This window comes from Phyllostomus hastatus, unplaced genomic scaffold (genome assembly GCF_019186645.2).
Source record: "Phyllostomus hastatus isolate PE091 unplaced genomic scaffold, TTU_PhHast_1.1 phas_scaffold_12, whole genome shotgun sequence".
Lineage (NCBI taxonomy): Eukaryota > Metazoa > Chordata > Mammalia > Chiroptera > Phyllostomidae > Phyllostomus > Phyllostomus hastatus.
In genome coordinates, this window is record NW_025334007.1 from 8,088,912 (window position 1) to 8,107,379 (window position 18,468).

General features: G+C 43.1%; 2 protein-coding genes across 4 annotated transcripts in view; both read left to right on the forward strand.

The window, feature by feature from the left end:
• PCYT1B (phosphate cytidylyltransferase 1B, choline) overlaps positions 1 to 18,468 on the forward strand; it is a 108,281-nt gene that overhangs the window by 47,061 nt on the left and 42,752 nt on the right. For both annotated transcript variants that reach the window (XM_045856060.1, XM_045856058.1), the window contains exon 2: positions 5,802 to 5,901. In XM_045856060.1, coding sequence (XP_045712016.1) covers positions 5,802 to 5,901 — 100 coding nt within the window. The remainder of the gene's footprint in view (positions 1 to 5,801; positions 5,902 to 18,468) is intronic.
• LOC123830064 (putative oxidoreductase GLYR1) lies at positions 12,621 to 14,246 on the forward strand. 2 transcript variants are annotated; one of them, XM_045856057.1, is made up of 2 exons: positions 12,621 to 12,896; positions 13,128 to 14,246. In XM_045856057.1, exons 1-2 carry the CDS (start codon positions 12,621 to 12,623, stop codon positions 14,244 to 14,246), a joined length of 1,395 nt encoding a protein of 464 aa, XP_045712013.1. The 2 variants fall into 2 exon arrangements, with proteins under 2 accessions (XP_045712013.1, XP_045712012.1); XM_045856056.1 differs by having other exon boundaries at positions 12,621 to 14,246.

An 18,468-nucleotide genomic window follows, 5' to 3' on the forward strand; every position in this document is an offset into this window, starting at 1 on the left:
AGTGTTTTGCATGCACTTCCCATGGACCCAACCCAACTGGAAGCAGGAAGGCAACCAGAGCCTATTGGTGCAGCCCATACAGGATGCCTTACAGAGAAGAGTAGAGAAGGGTAGGAAGAGAGTGGATTCTAGAGAGGCAAAAAGGAAGGAATTAATCACACATACATGATTTCATTTACTCCTCACAACAGCTTTATGAAGTAGTTCATGTTATTATCCCCCTTTTATAAATGACGATACTGAAGATTACAGGTGTTAAGAACCAGCAATTTTCTAAAAATCTAATTTAAAAAATCAAATGGGTTGAAGCTAGGATTTGAACTCAGGTCTGAATGGATTGCCTCACTGTAGGTAAGAACAGCTTAGCTTAAAAAAGCAGTTCTGTGGTTGGCTGTCACTAGCAGCAGTACTATGCTAAGTTCTGATTGGGTGATGGGCTGCCTGTCTGATTGGTCCAGTTGTCAGTCAGTGATGCATACTGCATAAGTACAGGTCCTACTGACCATTTTTCATGTTCAAATAATGTTTGCATTGTACATTTTATGTAGTGCCTAATAGCTTTTGTTCTAATATTTGACAATGTCCAGGTAAACACATTCTGCCAGTGAAATGCCCAATATCTAATGTCTTCACATTTATTTTTATTTTTTTTAAAGATTTTATTTATTTATTTTTAGAGAGGGAAGGGAGGGAGATAGAGAGAGAAAGAGAAAGAGAGAGAGAGAGAGAGAGAGAGACATCAATGTGCGGTTGCTGGGGGTTATGGCCTGCAACCCAGGTATGTACCCTGACTGGGAATCGAACCTGCGACACTTTGGTTCGCAGCCCGCGCTCAATCCACTGAGCTACACCAGCCAGGGCTCACATTTGTTTTTTTAAATAATATTTTTTACTAATGTTCAAATAGGGTTGTCTCATTTTCCCACCACCACTTTCTCCCACTCCACCCACCCCCACCTCCCACCCTCAATCCTAGCCCCCTTTGGCTTTGTCCATGAGTCCTTTATACATGTTTATTGACGACCCTTTCCCTTCTTTCCCCCGTTACTTCTGTCCTCCCTCCCCTAATGTCTTCACCTTTAAAAAGCCTGATGGGAATATGGCTTTGATATGTTACTATGGTGCAGTTAACATAACCAGAACTTGCATGACAAATAGGCAACATATTCACATGCGATGACTTGGGTATCTTAAATTAGGTAGAAAGAGTGTAGCTCCAAGTCTATGCCCTGGCAAGACCCATGCACATGTGAGGTCCAGGGCACTGGGCCAGGGTTTCTTAACCCTTTAAATCCTTGCTGTCTTTGGCCAAACCTGAAAATTTCATGTGCCACCCCAGCTGGTGTGTGCCCCAGTGGATTTAGTGCCGGCCTGCAAACCAAAGGATCGTTAGTCTGATTCCTAGTCAGGGCACATGCCTGGGTTGCGGGCCAGGTCCCCAGTAGGAGGCATGATAGAGGCAACCATACATTGATGTTTCTCTCCCTCTCTCCCTCCCTTTCCCTCTCTCTAAAGATAAATAAGAACTCTTTAATAAAATTTCACATGCCTCCCCAAGCCAGAAGTTGGAATATGGCTTCCTGGGGGAGGGGGGCGGGATATAGTCTATTGTCTGATGATCTCTACCTGTCCAGAGGCTTAATTTCTGTGGCTTGTATGTCGAACAGGGTAAGGTTTTTCCCAAATGTAAAATTATTGAAAATTAAATATGCCTTTTCTAACCAACACCTCCCCCTATTCTAAAATGGCCACCCTTCAAACTGAGGATTGCTGCCCCAGAGCCAATTCTGTTCCTTCCTTTCATATTTATCTTTTCTGTTTATTCACCCTGCAAACATCTAGATCAAAAGAAACACATAGAATGTGCTAGTAAACACTTGACAGTCTGATCTTGGTGATTTGGACTCTAAGCTGAGCCTTGCCATAACTACATGTAGATCATCTAACCCACTTCACTAAATCTGGGTAAAAATATGGCCACATGCTTTTGGTTTTTTGATTGTCTGCACCTTCTTTTCTAATTATCAAGAAGTCCAGTATCTCCTTTTTGAGCCCCTCCATCCTAACTGTCTAAGAATCCTGAAAGTTTCCTCAGTTTAAAGGGAGCCAAAAAGGTAAGTCTGAGGTATCTACTGCTGCAGTTGTTTCCTGCTGCCACTTGATGTCGCTGTTGAGGAGAGGTCCTGTACCATTCAATGGAGATGGTACCTGCTTTACCCAGTTGTGGTACAAATTAAAAGGGCTGCTAATATAGTTCAAGTGCTTAGTATATAGATAGATATCCATGGTACTAAGTAGGCACTCAGAGATTTAGTTTTATGTTACTGGGCCCCAGTTTTATGCCTACCCAGAGGATCTCTGGAACCATCCCAGCTGTGGTGAATGGTGAGGAACAGGTGGAGGAGGCCTGGGTCAACTGCAGGCTGATGTAGATAGAGTCTGGAGGCCAGGGTGGACCAGTCCCTGCTCCTCTCTAAAGCCCCTGGCTGTCTTAGTCCCATTGTTCTGAGGTTGGTCTGCCTCTTGTAGGTGGAAGAGACAGAACCTGAGTAGTATAGAATTCCTCGTAAATCAAATGATTTGTTCTGGCTCAGAGAAGGAGTAGTTCTAGGGTGTTCAAACAAAAAAAAAAATACTGTCTCAGCTCACAGGGCGGGTTGGTGGGAGCTGGGCCTTAACCAAGATCTCCCTGAATGCAGAACTTGACTTTCAACCCAGGGAGTATTCTGCCTCATTTTGGAAGGTGATGTTCTAGAGAGCAAGGCTGTGGCTCATTTAGTTTTACATTTTCCCCATTCCAAGTACGATGCCTTGTACATACCAAGAAATACCCCTTCTCCATGTCAACTGCTGTTACATATGCTCAGGTGCTTGTAAGCACACATGTACACGTGCACACACGCACATACAAACACGAACTCTTTCTGCTTTCCATTTCTTTGCTTCTCCCTTTGTCCTACTTCTAGGCTACAATAATTAAGAACAAAAGGCACAAAAAAGGACAAACGCACAGTGCATATAAACATTTTCCTCATCTTTGAGTAGCTATTGTCGCTTTACAACTTTCTGTATTTCTGCTTTAATTACCATGTTTCACACCCTCTAGAGTACACCTTGGAAAAGGACAACACCCTATGACTTTAATAAGCTTTGTGACTAGCACATAAAATATCCCCAAATAATAATTTTAGATCATGTGAAAAAGATTCACTGTTCACATATATTAAAGGTTAGTGATCGTGCACCTGAAACTTGTATAAATGTGTTAACCAGTGTCACCTTAATAAATTCAATAAAAAGGAAAAAAGATGAATGAATCATTAACGTAAGAACCCCATTTGCTAATCTGTTTACCTATTTGGGCTGTGTCCTGGAAGTTCATTCAGAGTCAATTTGCTTCTTTTTATGGGGAACTACATTATCTATTATATCATAATATAAAGTATATATCATGATATATAATAATGAATACTAATAGCAGTAATAATAATTGCCACAATTTATTGAGTAGCAGGTACTTGACATAATTATCTCTATTTTTCACATCAACCCTACAAGATGGGTATCCATTTTATAGGTAAAACTAAAATTCAACTAAATTAAGGAACATCCTTTTAAGAGCACACCAGGGCAAATACATTTCTTGCCCCAATAACAGTGCCTGCTAAAGGGGCAATGACAGGTCACCCATAATATCCCTTGCCACTCCCCCTCCACTCACCAGCCGCAGCTGGTGGGCACCTGATTCCATGCAGGCTAATTGTGGTTGTGGCCTGGTTGGAACACATGAGCTTGGCTAATCTGAGTCTCCCTTAGGAATTTGAATGGGGAAACATGGAAACAGTAAGTTGGTAGGAGCAAGCAGGAGCTGGGACTGAAAGGCTCAATCTGAAACTGATGAATGAGTGTTAGGAAGGGAGGCCGAGGAGCCCGTGATGTGCCCCATGCAAACCGAAGTTTATGGGACAGTGGAAGGCACGCAGAGACTTAAATGCAGTGGAAGGATATAGGATAAATGGGTGTGGGACAGAAAGAATCACATGCAGAGAGCAGCCAGGTCAGTGCAGAGTTCTTTGGGGCCAGGCGCTGCCCCTTCCCCCACCCTCCCAGTTTCTGTGCCAGGTAGCCCTAAAAGAACCCTCATCTCTTGAGCTAACTTTAATGGGTGTCAGGTCATTTCAACCAGGAGAGCCAATTGAGAATACACATCCTGTAAGTTCTGGAAAAGGGATTGGGACCCCAGTTTTGTGGCTATGGAGCCTCTGTTCTTGTCACTGTACCTCTTTGGCATATTACAAATGCTGCCCTGGCCCCCTGGCCCACCATGGCCCACAAGGTCACCTTAATGTATCTGAAAAAGAACCAATAATGGACTCAAGTTTCCTGAATCCATGTCCCAAGTTTTGGTCTGCTTTCAGAGGCCTGAATGGGATGGTGGGGGTTAAGAGTCTTGGGCAATTGGGAGGTCTCCAAACAACTCTGGGGCAGGACTCCAGCTTCCAGGGAGAAAGATGCTACAATGCAGGTGGGTGGGAAGGGGACAGGATGGGTTCTTGGCAGTACAGAGGAGAACAGGGACTCCTCCAGTATGGGAACTGGTCTTATCCCTACTTGCACCCCCAATTCTAAGATTGAGCCTGACATATATTTGAATGAGCATATGAATGAGTGAATGAATGAGTGAATGAATGAGTGAATGAATAAATGAATGGCAGAGGTGGGTCACGGCCCCTCTTCAAATGTATGGATCATTCTTCCATTAAGTTTTGCCAGGTTAAGGAACACCTGTGTCTATCTCTAAGAAGCGATCTATGCAATAATATAAGTAATGTTTACAGTAACTTCAGCTTAAAAAATACCAAGGTAGATGTAGTGACCAGGATAATGATATAGTTCAAAGACTACAAATGGACAACTCTGGATTGCATTTGCCCTGTTTACAAAAACACCACACGCTTTGTCTTCCTCTGTCTGGAGAGAGTGAGGTTTTCATTTTAAGAGGCTGACTAAAAAATGCAGAGCCACTTCCTGGGCATGCTTCCAAGTGACTACATCTCTCTTGCAGAGCTCCCTGGAGCCCCAGCCCCAGCTGCCTGGGGCGGGGCCTCCAGCCGTTGGTGGCTGTTGGAGCTACCACAGGAGCAGTTATCTGCAGCCCGCCAGAAATACTGTGCTTTTAGGTCCCAGGGAACAGATAACGTCTTTGGCCTTTGCACTGAAGAGACATCAGATCTTGTGATTGGCCAGGCTGCTGTGTGTGAAATACAGATGTCTCACATTGCTGAGTATGGCATTCCTTCCAGATGAGTACCCCAGGGTGTGGGTAAGTCTTATTTCTTGAAGCCTGCCCTTACTGGTTGTGAAATATTCAAAGCTGAGCTTTGTGACTTTCCAAGGGCATGACTTAGCATACCTCCTAATCCTGCTGAGCCTCAGTTTCCTTTTCTGTGAAATAGAGATGGTATTATGCTATACTATAGAAGGATAGAAGGAGCTAGCCATCACAGGGTGTTGTGAGGCCTAAAAGAATTAATATATCCAGAGTACCTCATCTGGTACCTGGCATATAGTAAACACAAAAGAGCTCTCATTATTTCTGAAGCAACAGTTTTTTAAAAAAAAGGTTTCAGTGCCAATGTCCCTGTTTTTATTTCTAGCAGTACAATATTTCTCTAAAAGACTCTGGATATATTCTACTTCTTGATCATACCTGTGTAGCGAACAGAAATAAAACTGCTGGGGAAGTTAGTGCCTAAAGAAAGTTTGTCAGACTGTATTCCCTTTCTCTTTTTCCCTTCTAGACTCTGACTGCTCCTGCTCCATTTGCAGACGAAGTCAGCTGCCAGTGCCAAGCGCCCCATGAAAAACTGACCATTGCTCAAGCCCGCCTAGGAACACCAGGTGAGGCTGGACTTCCCCTCCGAAGGGGCCCTGTCTTGACATCCAAAGTAGCAAAAAGGCCCGTGATCATTTGAGCAGCACTCACCGTCAATCAGAGTTGAATTTAGAGATTATAACACAGTGCAAGGGTAACACCAACAGTAATAAATGCGACAAAGCAAAGTAGCCAAGGAAAAGATACAGCGAGATGTCAGTGTTGGAGCCCCAGCTCTGCCATGAAGTAGTTCTGCACTCTTGAGCAAGTCACAAGAATGATCTAAATTTTTCCTCATGTGTGAACAGGGACGATGATGATACCTGCTTCACAGGTTTTTGTGACAACTAGGCTCGGTTAAAAACTCTGAAGCATTTTTTAAACTGTGAAGGCTTATACAAACCTAAGCTGCATAATTATTACCATTCTTAAAAGTCTGTGTTGTGAAAACGTTTTTCCAGGTGTGCCTTAAATTAAAGAGCTAGGAGTTTGTTCATTCATTCACTCCTCTAGTGGATACCAACCACAGCTGGATAGGGAAGAGATTTAAAAAGAACTCTAAGGTACTGCCTCTGTTCCCACAAGCTTCATTATAAAGAGACAAGACAACTAGATATGAAATAAACTCACCAATAGCGTGCATGGATGTATTTAGGGCAGCAATTTTCAACTGGTGTGCTGCAAAGATTTTTAAAACTTGCAATACCTGACTATTTAGTCAGGGGCACTGACCTCTTTTCCCTTAGATTGTCAAATGGAAAAAAAAAAAAAGACAATGGCCAACACAATAATAGCTGGCAAAAAATATTTTTTTTGTCAGATTGGCAAAATGTGCTGCAGAATTTTAGTAATTAGTTTATGTGTGCCATGAGATGAAAAAGGTTGAAAATCACTGGTTGAGGGGTTAAATCATACAACATAGATGAAAACTGATGGTTTTAAGAAAGGCAGATTCATTCAGCCTGGAGCAGTCAGGCTACCTCAGCTGATACTTTTGGGAGAAGTAAGATTTGAACAATGTGGGCAGAAAAGGGAAAGGTATTTTGGGCAAGTAGAACAGGAACAGTGAAGGCGTGCAGGTAGCGAGCTGCGCAGCAGTAAATGAATGGTGTTCCATTTATTTGGGATGGAGTGGAAAATCAGACTGATTAGCCTTGTAAGATGGCTCCAGAACAAACATCCCAAGTTTAAAAGAATCCATGGGACAAAAGACAGCCTTCTTAATAATAACAACAACGGATATTTACTAACTGTTTACTATTAAGTTCTTTACCTGTATCATGTTATTTCACTGTCAACACTATGTGGTTAGTGCTTTTAGCATATCACAGGTGAGGAAATGAAGGCTTTAGAGAGGCTGTGAATCCGCCCAGGATTATTCAGCTAGTAAGTGGCACTGGGTCTTATCCCTGAGCACACATCAGAATCACCTGGAGGGCATATGCAAACACAGATGGCTGGCCTTCACCCCCAGTGTCTCTGATTCAGTCCAACTGGGGTGGGGCCTTAGAACTTGCCTCTCTAGCAAGTTCCCAGGTGATGCTTCTGCTGAGGGACTACACTTGGAGAACAAATGGTAAGTAGCAAAACTGAGATTTGATCTCAAACCTCTTTGTGTTCCAGCTTGCTTTCTCAGCCATGACACTGCCTCCTCTTTAAGAGTACAGTGGGTCCTTTAATAAAGTCATTTTCCTCAATGTTGCTTCGTCATAACATTGAAAGAGGGGGCTCCTACCCTACCTATCAGCATGGATGGAACTGGAGAGCATTATGCTAAGTGAAATAAACCAGGCGGGAAAAGACAAATGCCATATGCTCTCACCTATAAGTAGAACCTAATCAGCAAAACAAACAAACAAACAAACAAATGAGCAAAATAGAATCAGAGGCTTTGAAACAAGGAACAGACTGAATGTGACCAGAGGGGAGTGGCAAGGGGGATAAGGGAGGCAAGAAGGGGAAGGGACTAGTTAAAGAATAAGTATAAATGACCCATGGACATGGACAACAGGGTGGGGATTGACTGTGGGAGCGGGGTGGGGGTGGGGGGCAGGGCAGGGGAGAGCAATGGGGGAAAATCGGGACGACTGTAGTAGAACAACAATAAAAAAAATAAGATGCTATGGGAACCAAACTCTTGTTTATATCAATTAGCCAATGTTAAAACTGGTTTCATTATACAGTGTTTCACTTAAAGTCATAGAAGCTATTGACGATGTTAAGTGAGGACTATAGCTTGGAGAGAGTGAGGTAAGGAAGAGAGCAGGCCAAATTAGTAAGCTTTTTTGTTACTTCTTTTGAGAAAGGCAAGAAGTGGCTTAGAGCAGTAGTTCACAGCAGCTAAACCACTTGTTCCCCGTCCTTCAGTGTGCAACGAATCACCTGGTAAGTTTGTTAAAGAAGCAAATTTCCTGCTGTCTCACCACCACCACTAAATCTGGGTTGAGGTCCAGGCACCTGCACTTTTAACGAATAGCCTAGGTAAATCCAAAAGATGAAAGTCCAGGTAGTTGTGAAGAGAACAGATTTGACCTAAAGTTAAAGGATGAGCTTTAGGCCCAAGGAGAAAACAAAGCTTTTTCTAGGGAAAGGTAAGCCAAATCTAACTTACTCTGAATCTGCCAGGTGCTCTTTCCTCCAGGGGTGTCCAGCCTTTTGGCATCTCTGGGCCACACTGGAAGAAGAGTTGTCTTGGGCCATACATTAAATACATTGTGATAATCACAAAAAAATCTCATCATGTTTTAAGTAAATTTACAATTTTGTGTCAGGCTGCATTCATAGCCATCCTGAGATGCATGCGGCCTGCAGGCCACAGGTTGGACGCCCCTGCATGTGTCTCATTTAGTTTTTGCAAAAATTGTGTGTGATGGGTGTTAGTGTATCCTTTCTACAGATGAGGCAAATGAGATTTGGAGAACTGAAAAGTTATTTGTCAAATTTCCTAGCTGAGTGCGTAGAGCTAGGATTTGACCCCAACTATCTTTCACCTCAAAACCTGCTTTGTCCTCCACATCGGGCTGCCCTGTGGAACACAAGCCACAGCAGACCTTGGAGGTCAGAGAAAACATGCTCAGGCATTGAACTGGAGGTTGGAAGGTATAGTAACAAGACAGGCAGAGAGTAGCTGTGATCTTCTGCAGTGGCTGGGTTGTCTGTTGTGCTCACTGCTGTTTCACCAGTACCTGGAGGTATGCTTGTCAAGTACTGTGTGTTCAGTAAATATTTCGTGAGTGAATGAATGACTGGAAGTTTGGGACAAGAGAAGGAGCTTGTTTTCTAGAAATAGAATTAGCCATGGCTGGTGTGACTCAGTGGATTGAGCACCAGCCTGCAAACCAAAGGGTCACTGGTTCAGTTCCCAATCAGGGCACATGCCTGGGTTGCAGGCCAGGTCCCCAGTAAGGGGTGTGTGAGAGACAACCATACATTGCTGTTTCTCTTCCTTTCTCTCACCCTTCCCCTCTCTCTAAAAACAAGTAAAGAAAATCTTTAAAAAATAGAATTAGAGAGAACTGGTCCAATGCTTTGAGCCAGCATCAAGCTAATTAACTGGGTGAGATCAGGTGCCTGTACGTTGCCTAACTGCCAAGCAGTTTAAACACAGAGAATAAAGCTAGAATAAGATGGTGTTACATTTTGAAAGAGCTGTGCGGTGGGCTCTGTTGAACGTGGGTCACTGAAGAGGAATGAGACAGGAAAGCTGAACTCCTAGTCTTAGAAGCTCTCCCCTGTTATCTCAGGTGATGACCCTAGGAAGTTATGCAAGAGAATCTGTGATGTTGATGGGTACCTAGCTGGGGAACTTCAGTTAAAAATTCCTTTATATAGAAACGTTAGTTCTTTCATTATCTGGAATGCCCTGATAACCATTGTTTTATTAGAGCAATGGTCCTCAAATTTCAGCATACTACTTAGAATCCCCTGGAGGGCTTATTAAAACAGACAGCAGCTCCTGATTGGATAGGTCTGGGGTGGGGCTCAAGAATTTGCATCTCTAAGTTCCTAGATGATGCTGATGCTGCTTGTCCTGAGACCACACTGTAAGAACCGCTGCTGAAGAGTAACTGTTGATAGTAGTTGGAGGGAGTGACAGGAAGATTATCCTAAATAATTGTTGAAGCATTGTACTGTTACTAGAAAAGCTCAGAGCACGTTTTTTAAATCTTGCTGTTGTACTGTTCTTTAAAGAAAACGAGAAAAACATTACTTTTTTGAAGTGTTTGGTAATTTTCAAGAGTAGTAAGCAATTACCTTTTTGTGGCACTGTCTTGAGCATTCCATCAAAAAAGACAAAACAGACCCGTACTAGGGGTTTATAATGTGCTTCAAGATTATAGTTATAACTGAAGTCTTTCACTATCTTTTCCACTAGCCCTATTTTATGACTCAATACAATTGCCTACAATATGTTTCACAATCTTAGGTCTGCCCAAACAGAGGCTAGCATATAAATTCTAAAAGAGGTAATGACAAACTCTGGTCATAGCTCTTAGCTCCTGGGCCTCATCAGTGAGGTCACAAGGATGATAAAACATCACGAAAAATAGTAGGGCAGTCAGAATCAGCCCCTTTGACCCTAGCTTAACTAGTCCAGTTGTGGAGCTATGTGTCTACAGGGTTTAGCATGTGTCCTGAAACAAAGAGAATCAGTCTTCTGTCTTGCAGTAAAGGAAAAGTTCAAGTGATCGTTTCATAGGTTCCTTTTCATCAAAAGGGAACTCAGTTCCAATTTCCTATTTCCTTCTCAGAATTGGGATTTATATTAGTCTGTTTCCACAGTGTATAGAGTTTCCAAATTCATTTTTCAAAAGTTACCTTAATGATTTGTTTCATTTGTGTGCCACCTGTACTATTATTTATTTAATTTTTCTTTAATGTTCTCTTCTGTTAACTTTAATGTATCTAAAAAGCAAACATCAATCATTATCTATTGAAAATAGTATTGCTGGCTTTAGAAGGGAGGTATAAAGTTTATATAAAACTGTAAACTTTATAGAATATGTAACTATTAGATTTTAAAAGGTTAATTTCTGTGCCACGTTTTGCACATCAATTGTACACAAAAACAATACTAGTTACCATAATTACTCGGTGTTGGGAATTCATGGTTTGGTTGTATGACATTGTGTAAGCTGCTTAACTTTGCTGAGCTTCCATTTGTTCCTCTATGAGGATACTAAAAATGATAATACTAAGTCCACCCTACCTACTTCACAGAGTTGATGTGAAGATCAAGTGAAATATATGGGTTTTATAAATCATATGTACTTTTAAGGCATTATTTAAATGTGGGTTGATAATAGCCATAATAAAAAATGAATAACTACACTTTTTTGTTGTTATCTGAATCTGAAGTAATACCAAGAAACAGCATAATCTGTAGGTGTAGTCTTAACCTTTAAACCAACACCAAGCTGATTTCCAAAACAACTGCAATTTTACATTTCGACCAGCAATGTGTAAGAGTTCATTACTGTATATCCTCACCAATATTTGATAGATATGGTCAATAATTTTTTTAAATGTTTAGCCATTTTAGAGGTATGAAGTGGTATATCATTCTGACTTTAATTTGTATCTCCCTGATGACTAATGATATCGAGCATCTTTTCATGAGCTTTGCTATCCATATATTTATTTTTTTGGTGGAATGTTCATTTTTTGCCCCTTTTAAAATGAGTTATTGGTCTTATTGAGTTTTGAGAGTTCTTTATATATTTTAGATACAAGTCATATATCTGATATATATTTTTTGCAAATATTTTCTCCCTATAACTTGCCTTTTCATTTTTAAAGAGTGTAAGTTTTAAATAAGGTCCAATTTATCTTTGTTTTTTCATTATATAGTGTACCCTTTTTGGGTCCTATTTGAGAAATTTTTGCCAAATTCACTGAGATTTTTCTCCTGTTTCCTCCTAGAGGTTTTATAGTTATAGCTCTTACATTTAGGTCTATGATCCATTTTGAATTAATTTTTGTACGTAGTGTGAGATGAGAGGTAAGCATAGTTCCTTCTATCATTTCATTTACTTCAAAGTGCTAACATAAAAATTTGGAATGTAGTATCTAGAAAGTTAAAACAATCAGATTTCCCCCACAGTACTGTACCATGGTCATTATTTGTATCCATGATCCTCAAGCAAATGTCAAGCATCATTTTGGTGTTATGCCTAATTTGTTATGTTTATTTAAAATACAGTTATCAGTGTGTGGTATATGGACATACATTCTACCAGAACATCACATTTATCTAATATACTTATAACCATTCAGGATAAAGAGGAATTTACTTAAAATGCTTTAGAAATTTTATAATCTGCAGGCAGAAAGTGTATAATGCCATCATATTCATTTTCTATGATGTATAACATTTCGGCACAGACCTAGTGGCGTAAAACAGTGCCCGTTTGAGCCACAGACCTAGTGCCGTAAAAGAGTGCATGTTTCAGTCGCAGACCTAGTGCCGTAAAACAGCACATATGCGCCACCCCTCTTTCTGGTGAGCCGCCTACCTTCCCGTGAGGAGCTCCCCTTCTCGCGAGCCGTCCCCCTTCCCGGCGAGCCACCCCCCTTCCCGGCGAGCCACCCCCCTTCCCGTGAGCTGACCCCAGTCCCTGAGCTGACTCCGTCATGTCCAGCACACTCCAGCAGGCAGCATCTGGGTGACTTCAGGTTTCGCCTGCAGCCCGTTTCTCACTGTGGTCGTCGTCGTCGACGTTGACGAAGGTAGTTGTGTGGTAAAATGGCACCTGTGCGTCTGCGGCTTGGTGATTTGGTGTGGGGGAAACTCGGTCCGTATCCTCCTTGGCCGGCAAAGATTATTACTCCGCCCAAGTGTTTGCGGAGACCGCGTGGAAAGAAATGCTGCTTTGTGAAGTTTTTTGGAATGGAGGATCATGCCTGGATGGAAATGAGACAGCTAAAGCCGTATCATGCGCATAAGGAGGAAATAATAAAGGCTAACAAGGGAAAACTGTTCCGGCGAGCTGTGAAAGATGTGGAAGAGTTCATCCGAGCAGCCACCGAGGAAAACCAGACGCCGCCTCACAAGTCCGCTGATGACGAGAATCGGCGTAATTCCAGTGGGGAGAGAAGTAGACCAGACTCATGTGGTAAGTGCGAGCCTTGCCTGTCTGAAGGGCAGCTGAAGGAGACCATGGGAGAAGGAAAGATGACAGTGTCTTCAGAATCTTCAGAGAGAGGCCCCAAGGCCCCTCGGAGAAGGGCTCGATCGCACCGTTCCCGGAAGCGTAGGCAGCCCCCAAAGAACATCCCCGTTCCTGAGTCTAGAACCATGACGGAGACGATAGCTAGACCAGTGGCCTCATTTAAGGGGCAGTGGACTGCGAGTGGTGAGCCTGTGAGCGGAGACCCCCGCTTTGATCACTTCCTGCTCAGTCAAATCAGGAACGCAGCTATCTGTTACGAGCAAATTACAAAGAAGTTGAAAAGTGGAAATGAGACCGGATCCGTCTCTACCCAGGCAACAGACAGCAGGGTCATGAATGGTAGCATCATACCCACAGACAAAAAGATAGGATTTTTGGGCCCGAGCTGCATGGGAAGGGGCATGGTCTCCAACTTGCTAAAAACGGGTCACACAGTGACTGTCTGGAACCCGACTACAGAGAGAGAGGAGGCCTGCCTAGGAAGAACCCCTGCTGAAGTTGTTTCATCTTGTGACATTACCTTTGCCTATGCACCTGATTCAGAGGCGGCCAAGGATCTGGTGCTGCGTCCTGATGGTGTGCTGCAGGGGATCCACCCCGGGAAGTGCTACGTGGACCTGTCAACAGTGGACGCTGACACAGTCACAGAGCTGGCCCAGGTGATTATGTCCAGGGGGGGGCGCTTTCTGGAAGCCCCGGTCTTACGCAACCAGCAGTTGTCTAATGATGGGATGTTGGTGATCTTAGCAGCTGGAGACAAGGACTTATATGAGGACTGCAGCACCTGCTTCCAGGCAATGGGGAAGGCCTTCTTTCTAGGTGAGGTTGGCAGTGCAGCCAAGATGATGCTGATTGTGAACATGGTCCAGGGGAGCTTCATGGCCACCATTGCTGAGGGGCTGACCTTGGCCCAAGAGACAGGTCAGTCCCCACAGACATTTTTGGACATCTTCAATCAAGGAAAATTGGCCAGCATCATCTTAGACCAGAAGTGCCAAAATATTCTTCAAGGAAACTTTAAGCCTGATTTCCACATGAAATACATTGTTAAGGATCTTCATTCAGCCATTGCACTGGGCAGTGCCGTCAACCATCCGACTACAATGGCAACTGCAGCCAGTGAGGTGTACAAAAGAGCCGAGGCACTGGGACAGTCTGACAACCTCATGTCTGCCCTGCCCCAGGCCTACATGCACTGAGCTCCTACTCCCCCAATCTCCCCTGTGACCCCCCTCTTCCTCACACGGGGCTGGGGTCCTAGGACTTTACTTTGGACCTGTTTACTTGTCTTTATCTCCTTTTATACAGACTTTGAGACTTCTCCTCAGTACAGCATACAGCATTTACTCTTCCCCTGAAGGTCCTGGGAAGGGGAGGAATGTCAGCAGGATTGGCCTATGGCAAGGCACAGGTGGATGTGTGTTCACACCCCCACCCCACCTGTACTTACTCCAGGATACAAGCTGCCCAGAAACTGCTTCCTGGCTTTTTCACCCCTTCTTCCAAGCTTGTCTTATCTCAGACTCCTTCTAGGAACTAGAATCAACAGTGGAAACTGGAAGCCTCCCTACTGCTTCCCTCAGAGCAAAGAGGCTGTGGTTATTTCCACAGTCCCCACTGGATTTCTTGTACGGAGAGACTCTGGGCCAAGGATGTCAAACTCATTTTTACTGGGGGCCACATCAGCCTCGTGGTTGCCTTCAAAGGGCCGGATGTAATTTTAGGACTGTATAAATAGAACTACTCCTTAACTAGGGGCAAGGATCTCAGCATTGCCGCTGGGTAGAAACAAGGTGCCGGACCAGATAAAGAAAGGTGGAGGGCCAGATTCGGCCCCCAGGCCTTGTGTTTGCCACCTGTGCTCTAGGCCAAGATGGACCAGCACAGACTAAACAGAGGACCCTGTGGGCCCTGCAACCTTAGGTGACCAGCTGATGAGGACTGTCATGTTTAAGCTACCAGTGTGCAACCAACTCTCCAGAAATGCCTTTGTGAACTGAAAAGGGATTGGCAAAGGCAAGTGAAGGCAGGACTTTCCAGGGACAGCAGCAAAAAGTCAGCCTGTAGGTCAGCCTCCCAGAAGCCTGTTCTCCTCACTGCTTTTCAGCACCCATCCTGGAAGTCCTGGAAGGTACCATCACTGTTGGGCCCTGGACTGGGTTCAAACTTTCTGCTTTGGTATAGGGAGAGCTCACTCCTCAACAGACTATTTTAGTGTTTAGATTTGCATTCCAGGCCTTGAGGAGGGGGTCCTGAGGGCCACCAGTGAGAGGTGAGGAGTAATATCTAATTATATACATAAAATGAGGTGGCCACACTGGTGTGAGTCCCTCCCCCTCATAACCTTGGCCCTTTTCCACTCATCAACCCAGGTTATGGGATCTCAGAAGACATGGGGCGAGGGCAGGGAAGATGCCTGTGGGTTTTTGGAACAGGCAATTTCACTTGGATTTTGAATTCTTTTCTGTCTGAACACAAAGCCTGTTATATTCCTAGATCAGGGGTGTCAAACTCATTTTCACCGGGGGCCACATCAGCCTCGCGGTTGCATTCAAAGGGCCAGATGTAATTTTTGGACTATATAAATATAACTACTCTTTAACTAAGGGCAAGGATCTCGGCACTGCCGCCGGGTAGAAAGGTGCCAGACCAGGTAAAGCAAGGTGGAGGGCCAGATTTGGCCCCCAGGCCTTGTGTTTGCTACCTGTGCTCTGGGCCAAGATGAACCAGCACAGACTAAACAGAGGACCCTGTGGGCCCTGCAACCTCAGGTGACCAGCTGATGAGGACTGTCATGTTTAAGCTACAAGTGTGCAACCAACTCTCCAGAAATGCCTTTGTGAACTGAAAAGGGATTGGCAAAGGCAAGTGAAGGCAGGACTTTCCAGGGACAGCAGCAAACAGCCTGTAGGTGAGCCTCCCAGAAGCCTGTTCTCCTCACTGCTTTTCAGCAGCCGTCCTGGAAGTCATGGGACGAGAGCAGGGAAGATGCCTGTGGGTTTTTGGAACAGGCGATTTCACTTGGATTTTGAATTCTGTCTGAACACAAAGCCTGTTATATTCCTAGATCAGGGGTGTCAAACTCATTTTCATGGGGGGCCACATCAGCCTCGCAGTTGCCTTCAAAAGGCTGGATATAATTTTAGGACTGTATAAATGTAACTACTCCTTACCTAGGGGCAAGGATCTCAGCACTGCCACCGGGTAGAAACAAGGTGGAGGGCCAGATTCAGCCCACGGGCCTTGCATTTGCCACCTGTGTCCTAGATGGACACTAGGGCCACCATCACTGAGGGGCTGACCTTGGCCCAAGAGACATGTCAGTCCCCAGACATTCTTGGCCATCTTCAATCAAAGAAAATTGACCAGCATCTTCTTAGACTAAAAGTGCCAAAATATTCTTCAAGGAAACTTTAAGCCTGATTTCTGCCTGAAATACATTTGTAAGGATCTTCACCCAGCCATTGCACTGGGCAGTGCCATCAACCATCCAACTACAATGGCAACTGTGGCCAATGAGATATACAAAGTGAAAGGTGAGGAGGAATATTTAATTATGTATGTAAAATGAGGTAGCCTGTGAAGATTCTGCCTATGGGTTTTTGGTACAGTTGATTTCACTTGGATTTTGAATTCCAATGAAAGATGCTATAATGAAAGTGGTTACTCATTGTTGTCTTTAAGTGTTTTTTTTGTTTGTTTTCAGAAACTCTTATTTACTGATTGATTTTAGAAGAGGGGGAGAGAGAGAAATATCAATTTGTTGTTCTACTTATTTATGCATTCATTGGTTGATTCTTGTATGTCCGGGGACCAAAGCCACAACCTTAGTGTATCAGGATGATGCTCTAACCAGCTGAGCTACCTGGCCAGGGCTCAGTGTTGTCTTAACATTATTGGCAATTCTGTAAAGTTCCTTTTAATGAGTATTTCTGTTAAGGTATTTCATCTTTGTTATGAAATCCTTCCCTTTGATTTGAGAGTCCTTGAGAGTAGGTGATATCTCAAAAACAGTTATTTAAAAAAAAACAACAACACTGAAGTAGAAGAAGGAAAAATCCTAGTAATTTTTTTAAGATTTTATTTATTTATTTTTAGAGAGGGGAAGGGAAGGAGAAAGAGAGAGAGAGAGAAACATCAATGTGTGGTTGCCTCTCACGTGGCCCCCCACTGGGGAGGTGGTCTGCAACCCAGGCATGTGCCCTGACTTGGAATCGAACCTGCGATGCTTTGGTTCGCAGCCCATGCTCAATCCACTGAGCTATGCCAGCCAGGGCTAATCCTGGTAATTTTTAAAGTATATAATATAAATATTCTAATAAATTTAATCTCTTACAGGCTACTTTGGGTTACCCAAAATATTTTTTTATAATTTCTACTCTGAGTCTTCTTTGATGCATGGGATTTTTAGAAGTGTATTACTTCTAAACATCTGGGAATTTGTTATCTTTCTGTTGTTGTTCTATTTTAATTTCCTTGAATTAGATTACAGCATATACTCCATAATTTCAGTTTGACATTTTGAGAATTGTTTATGGCTAGTTTACAGTGCATTTCGATAAATGTTCCGCATGTTCCAGTAAAGATGGTATTCTATAGCATTTGCTTGTAGTTCTATAAATATAGCCTAGATCAAGTTGTCAGGTTACTCATCATGCTTTTTAAATCTTCTGTGTGCTTACTGTTTTTTTATCTACTTATTCTATTAGTTGTTGAATTACATTTCCAACTAGGTATCATTAATATTAAAAAGCTTATACATATTAAAACACGAAAATATTCAAAAAAGAGAACTCGTTCCTTTTTAAGGAGAAAATGGGACACTTGTGAAAAAGTTTGCAAGAAAGCCCCTCCTTTTTCTTTAAATGACACTTTTTTTCTTTAAATGACATCTTCTAGGTAATGAAGGTTGTGAATTTTTAGTTTTGCTTTGTTTTTCATGAAGTCTTTCAGAATAGAATTGTATGATAATGTTTAAATGGCAAAAAGAAAACATGATTTTATGCAATTAACAAAAGGTTACTACAAGCAGAACAATATGTATTTTGGTAAAAATAACAAATCAAACAATACACATTTGTTACATCATAATTTCTGTGGCTCGGGAGTCCAAGCCTGGCTTAGCTGAGGCCTCTGCTTCAGGGTCTCACAAGGCTGTATTCAAGGTGTCACCCAGAGCTCAGTTCTTCTCTTGAGGCTTGACTGGTGATAGGTCTCAGGTTGTTGGAAGAATTTATTTTCTTGCAACTGTGAGACAAAGGATCTAGCTTTTTGCTGGTTGTCAGGCAGAGGTCACCCTCAGCTCCTAGAGGAACCTGCAGCTCTTTGCCATATGGCCCTCTATATAGGCCCTTTCACAACGCAGCAGCTTCCTTCTTCAAAGCCACCAAGGGAGAGTGAGTCTGGTAGCAATATGAAGTC